This window comes from Berghia stephanieae, chromosome 4 (genome assembly GCF_034508935.2).
Source record: "Berghia stephanieae isolate SIO BIC M18660-M18661 chromosome 4, UCSD_Bste_1.3, whole genome shotgun sequence".
NCBI lineage: Eukaryota > Metazoa > Mollusca > Gastropoda > Nudibranchia > Aeolidiidae > Berghia > Berghia stephanieae.
Genome location: NC_088363.1, coordinates 46,633,184 through 46,639,684, shown reverse-complemented (window position 1 = coordinate 46,639,684; position 6,501 = coordinate 46,633,184). Strand labels below are relative to the sequence as shown.

Here is a 6,501-nt window from a genome sequence, read left to right as displayed (position 1 = left end):
TTCCACCCCTCCCCCCAGATTTTATCCTATATATCTACATGTCAACAGAGAGGTGCTGAATAGAACTGCCTAGCAAAGTTTAATCAAAATTCCGAATAAATTCCTTGGTTGCTAATAAAGGAACTTTGTGATTTTTTGTAAGAAAAAGGTAATTTTAGCATTTCACGACCCACCGAACACGTCGGTTCCGTTTCCTTTCGCCTTGTTGCCCAAGACGCTATAAGTCAGGTGGGACAAGCAGTACACACGTAGAAAGTCGAGCTTCGCTCGTTGTTTACTTTTACATCTTACCGCAGTGTTGTGACGATGTGGGATCGGGGAAGGCGGTGGAAATCTAAAACAAATCGGATTAAGACACAGACTACTTTGTGTGAAAACTCTTAAAAACTTAAATAAAACTAGGTTATCACCTAGATAGTGGATTATTCCAATGATTTTCGCGAGTTTGTGATAAATTGATCATTGTGATTGACCCTCACATTCACAATTGTCACCCATTCTTATTTTATAATTGACACTTCTTTTTTTTGTGGGTCAACAGCCAGTTTGACTCCCAAAAATAATAAATCTGAATCAGGTCAGTTGAAATTTATGCCCTGTTCTATTTATTGGTATTTTATTTATGAATAACGCGGTGCTTTTTAATCTTTAATTTCATCTATCTAAATCTAACTGACCGAATGAAGTAGATTTTTTTTTTTTAAGTGCCATGTTGTTAAAAGTTGCACTTTAGTTAGTAAATTAAATAAGCCGTTATGGATATAAAAATTGACCAGGTTTTTGCCTAATTGGCCAAGTGAATCGCCTCTCTCTCTCTCTCTCTCTCTCTCTCTCTCTCTCTCTCTCTCTCTCTCTCTCTCTCTCTCTCTCTCTCTCTCTCTCTCTCTCTCTCTCTCTCTCTCTCTCTCTCTCTCTCTCTCTCTTAGATCATCGGCATTTCTTTTCATGACAGAGAGGACGAATAAAGGGAATATCAGTTTCATTATTTTATTTGGAGACCTTCCATAAGCTACTACATCCCAAGTATTCTTGTTCTAGTAGGGGGTTTGGGAGGGGGGGGGGAACTTTTTTCTTTTTTTTTTTTAAAGTCTCCCCCCTCCCAAACCCCCTACACTAGAACTTCTAGTAAGGGGTTTGGGAGGGGGGAGACTTTTTTAAAAAAAAGTTTCCCCCCTCCCAAACCCCCTACTAGAACAAGAATTCTTGGGATGTAGTAGCTTATGGAAGGTCTCCCTTTTATTTGATAAAACATTTTGTTTATGACTATGGGATACACAACGCAACTGGAAGGTAAGCCTTAAAATAGATTAGGGGTACGAGCCAGAAACTGGGATCCTTGATGGCAGGCAATTATTTTCCTGCTCCTATCTGAAATTGGATATTAAATTCTGGATCCTAAATTCTGAGGGCCCCAATGATGTAACAACTGCATTGGTTTTGTCTGAAAATTAAGTATTTAACAGTAACAGGCTGAATGAATGTATACCTTGTTGTATTGGTTAAATGTTAAAAATTATAAAGTGCTTAGATCATTCTTAGTGATTAAAGGCTCTAAATTGAAAGTGTATGAAAACTTTTTTCTTTTTTTTTCTTTTTTTCTTTTTTTTTTTTTTTTGGGCTAACATAATTCTGTACTCCTTGAATTCTAGCACACTCTCAGGAGAAGCCAAAATGCGTGCTAGGCAGGCTCAAGAGCCCAGTGCTGCCTCTGCCTGGTGGATCGCCACAGAGTGTGAGCACCATATAGTCTAGTTAAATTTCGGGAACTCCCTGTTGTTTAGCTGTTAACTTAGCGAGGGTGGCTAATGAAAAAAAAAATTGAGCTTTCATATAACGCAATATCCACTAAATGTGCTCAGCGTGCTTTACAATGGGGCCATGGCCAATAGCAACATTTAACATTGAGGACAGAACATAGCGCCTGTTAGGCAATGTTACAATTTTTTCGGACAGACATAACGCTGCTAACGGCCATGTACTCATTTTACACCTGAGTATGGTGAGAGAATATGAGTAAAGTGCTTTCTCAAGGACTCAACTATGCGCCAAGCGAGGCTCGAACCCAGGACCTTCTGATCCGAAAGCATGTGCCATACCACTAGACCACATAGGTGCAATGGGTATCAGGCCTTGCCAAAGGGCCTCCCATGATTTGGTCTGGGACTGAAATTACCCCTATCCGCCACCTGGGGATGTACCTGGTTGGGGGTGATTGACAAATCCACCTGGCAATTGACAAGGTTCCCTGAGAAAGAGTGTTCATCCACAAAGGATGCCTAACAGGCGATTTGTACAGTATGAAATGGATATTTGGTTCCATATGCTGGGGGAATAAATGTAACATTGTGGAGCACTTTAAGAATGGTAAATCCATGGAAATCTGCTATATAAATTTTCTTATTTATTTATTTATTTATGTTTATTTTTTCATCTCCTCAGTGGTTTTAGATTTCAAGGATGAGGAGGAACACCATCACCCTCATCAAATATTTAATAGGCAGCAGTATTTTGGTTTCCATGGGAGTCTTTCTTCTTCATGGAGTACATCGTATGAGACATAGACCCAGAGGCTCACTTGAACAAGAGTTTGATCCTAATGCGGATCCTAACCAGGCAGTAGCAGATGAATCTTTGAGACCCGTAAGTTTTTGCCATTAAAAAAATATATATAGATATATATATATATATATATATATATATATATACAGTCACTTCTCTCTGAACACTTCCTTTTCCAGCACTTTGTCCGGATTACGGAGACATCCGGATAATGGAATCAGTCCTTAAAGTGTACAAAGAAAAATGGGAAAAAAATCTGTCCTTGGGCAACTTGTCTGGATAATGGATACATCCCGATTGTGGAGTTCAGGATTCGAGAGACGTGACTGTATTTACTCAATCCTCTGTGGTGTTTCAGTAAGGTTAACAGTAAGGAGTGCCAGTGACTTCTGTCTTCCACCAGCTGTGGTCTTGTTGTATGACACTCACTTTTCGGATCGGAAACTACTGGGTTCGAGCCTAATTCGGCGCATAATTGAATCCTTGGAAAAGGCACTTTACTCACATTCTCTCACCGTGCTGAGGTGTAAAATGAGTACCTGGCTGTTAACAGCATTGTCTGATAAAAAAAAATGTAATATCGCCTAACAGGCATCATGTCTCATTCTATATGTTACTCGTTGCTGTTGGTCAGGGACCCTTTGAAAGCACTTTGAGCATGTTTACTGGATATTTCTCTATATAAAAGCTCACTTTTTTTGTTTTTGTTTTTACTATTTGATGAAGACAAGCTTTGCAAGAAATAATTTCATATATGGTTTTTACAAGAATTATTTTAGAATGTTTTGTTTTAAATGTTAGCAAAGGCCATCCCTGATATTATATATCCCACATCCAAATCACTCCGATATAAAATAGTTTTGAGCAATGGTTCAAATTTTCAAAAAAATATTTTGAAAGCATGATTATATTAAGATTTTTTGGGTAGATACTGACTATTCGTAAAGTTATATATATAGCACTTGAGTCTACTTCTGTTCTTGATACTGACTATTCGTAAAGTTATATATATAGCACTTGAGTCTACTTCTGTTCTTTATAATAACTAAATTTCCTTCATTGTCCACCTTCCTATAAACTTATGTGGCATTGTCTCCTAGTTGTATCACACTCCAATTGAGATCTGTGCTTTAAGTCACAGGTTAGAGTTATACTGTTTAGCATCATGCTCGAGTGCCGAATGAGAATCTGATTGTAAACAGCATTGTCTCTGTCAAAATATCATTTCTTCAACTCTTTGTCATATTAATTGTTTAAGGTGAACTATTGGGTCATTCTAATTGCATTTGTTGTTGGTTTCGTGGCTGAAGAAAGGTTTTAAGCCCAAATGGTGATGATAATCTTCCGCGTAGTTTTGAGATTTTTGGATTTTCTTTGAAATGTTCCGCTGTTTTTGCAGTGTCAAATATTTTTCTATGAAAAGCACTCAGGTGGCTTCACGGTAGATCGATGAATAAATCACCATCATGTCTTGTGTCAAATTTTAACACCTGTGCTCAGTTGCATGGATTTTGGTGACACTTGCATTTTTATGAAGTCAGTTTAGACAGGGTGGCACCAGATATCAAAAGTGACACAAGGCTAGGGGTGTCCTTGGATGAATAGATGTTGGGTAGGAATTGGAAAAAATATATATAATCAATTCATAACTCTCTCTCTCTCTCTCTCTCTCTCTCTCTCTCTCTCTCTCTCTCTCTCTCTCTCTCTCTCTCTCTCTCTCTCTCTCTCTCTCTCTCTCTTCTGTCTTCATGTTATGTGTTAAGAAGTCATCTTAAAAGAAAGATACAATATTGCAATAAGCAATGGTGGTGATCGACTCGGAAGGCAGTTGTTCAAATTATTTTTTAATTTGCTATTTTTCTTTTTTTTTTGGACAGACTATGTTTTGCACATTGTTAGATATTCATGAGTCTAATTTATAAACAGCGTAACCACCAGGTTGCAGGTATTGTAGTGTGCCCTGTAAAGTAAAATCAAATACTTTCTTGACTTTGGGCCAACAAGTTATCTTCTTTGGTGTAGATAGCGCTATGATTAATATTGTGGGCCTATAACATTATTTTCGGAAAAGAACAATTATTATATATTTACAAAAGTAGCATATGTCATATTGTATATGTAATTTTTACATTTCGGTTTGAGTTTGTCATATAGACCGATACATTTTCCTCCTTTTTGACACATTGTCATTATCATTACTTCCGCGATTTTGAGATTTTTAAAAAACTGTTCCGCTGTTTATGCAGTGTCAAACATTTTTCTATGAAACGCATTTAGGTGGCTCCACGGCATAACGATGAAAAAAATCACTATCATGTCCTGTGTCAAATTTTGCCACCTGTGCTCATTTGCATGAATTTTGGTGACCCTCGCATTTTTATGACGTCAGTCTTGACTGGGTGACACCAAAAGTGACACAATGCCAGTGGTGTCCTTGGATGAATAGATGTTGGGTAGGGATTGGAAAAAATAGAAAATCAATTCATAACCTCTCTCTCTGACACTCGTCGGTATAATTGAACTTGTTATAATGTTCTCGTTACTTCTTGTTCAATCTTGATTACAATTTCTGGCTTGCGGCAGTCTACTGCTATACGCTGCCAAACTGCCATTTTAAAATTTTGGCTAATAAACACTTTGACATAATATCGATCGATTACAGCACGGCTCCCCAACTTGTTAAAAATTCTTAAACACGAGACTTCTTTGAAATAATACATGGCTTTTTCAAGAATTCTTTGGTTTAAAATTGTTTGATATTTTGCGATTGATTTATTTATTACCGTATGAGTTCTGGCCAAATTTTTAAATAAATATTTTTGGTCAGAATGTGGTATTCTAGTATTGAATTTAATTCAATTGAGCATCTTACACTTCCCTGGATTTAGTGATAATGAGGAACAAGGGGTTCCAATTTAGCGGTTTCTTTGATTTGTATAAATGGGGTCCCAATAGTTCAGTTGCTAGAGCACTCGCTCCCCACGCAAAGGATCTGGTATCGATCCTAGGTGAAGTCAAGATTTAAAAAAAAAAAAAATATATATATATTTCTGGCCCCGCTGTCCACCCAGCAGTGATTGGGAGCTGGGTCTGTTGGATGAAATGGAAAGTATGACATAGCAATAGACTGGCGCCGCCTCTAAAGATTGGTCAGCAATTGTGATTGTCCGCTTTAATCTATAGAAACCAGGATAAACTCTATTGAACGATCTTTTTTGTCTGTTTATGTTGGGCGCGATAGCTAGGAATGACATAAAGTATAGTACTATAACCTAAAAGACGCATTGAGTTACGATGCCCTCTCTCTGGTTTCAGACCTTTTGGGGAAAAAATGTGTGTGTGTGTGTGTGTGGGGGGGGGGGTTACTCAACTCACATTTATCGCCATAAAAAAGTAGTTCTTCAGAGCTATCAACCATATGGAGCCGGAGTTTATCCCGGTTTCTGTAGCGTATTGCTTACTACCCTTTTGATAGGACGCTAATCTATCGCAAAGTACTTTCCGTCAGGTCTAACATCCAGCTACCCAATCACTTCTGGGCGGACAGGAGGGTCAGTCGGAATTGATCTAGATCCATATGCGTTTGAAGCGAGTGCTCTACCGACTGAGCTATCGACACACATTTATCACTATACTTCATTGTAAAAAAATAGAGTGCTTTGTCTGAATGGTATGTAATTCGAAATTAAATATTGTTTCGTTTTAATTAAAATTTAACCTTAACCGACGAGCCTTCCTGATCAATCGTACAACACTCGAAGCGTGTGTAAAACTATGTGTAACATTAAACGTTTCTAGTCTGATGGATATAATTTAATATGAACTAATCACCCAACTGGCGGTCTAAAAACAATATCAAAGAGCTGAGTGACGTCAGCTTCATTCATTATATTTATAAACTAAGCAGATCAATAAGTCTTTCTCTTCTTTTTTTTTACGTTG

At 37.7% G+C, this 6,501-nt stretch overlaps 1 protein-coding gene across 1 annotated transcript in view; it reads left to right on the top strand.

Annotated features, from left to right (window-relative positions):
• Positions 1–226: 226 nt before the first annotated feature.
• Positions 227–6,501, top strand: part of LOC144970695 (putative polypeptide N-acetylgalactosaminyltransferase 10) — a 63,547-nt gene continuing 57,272 nt past the window's right edge. The window contains exons 1-2 of the mRNA XM_078910596.1: positions 227–577; positions 2,440–2,640. Of these exons, the coding sequence (XP_078766722.1) occupies positions 2,458–2,640 (183 nt within the window). The 5' untranslated portion in view covers positions 227–577; positions 2,440–2,457. The remainder of the gene's footprint in view (positions 578–2,439; positions 2,641–6,501) is intronic.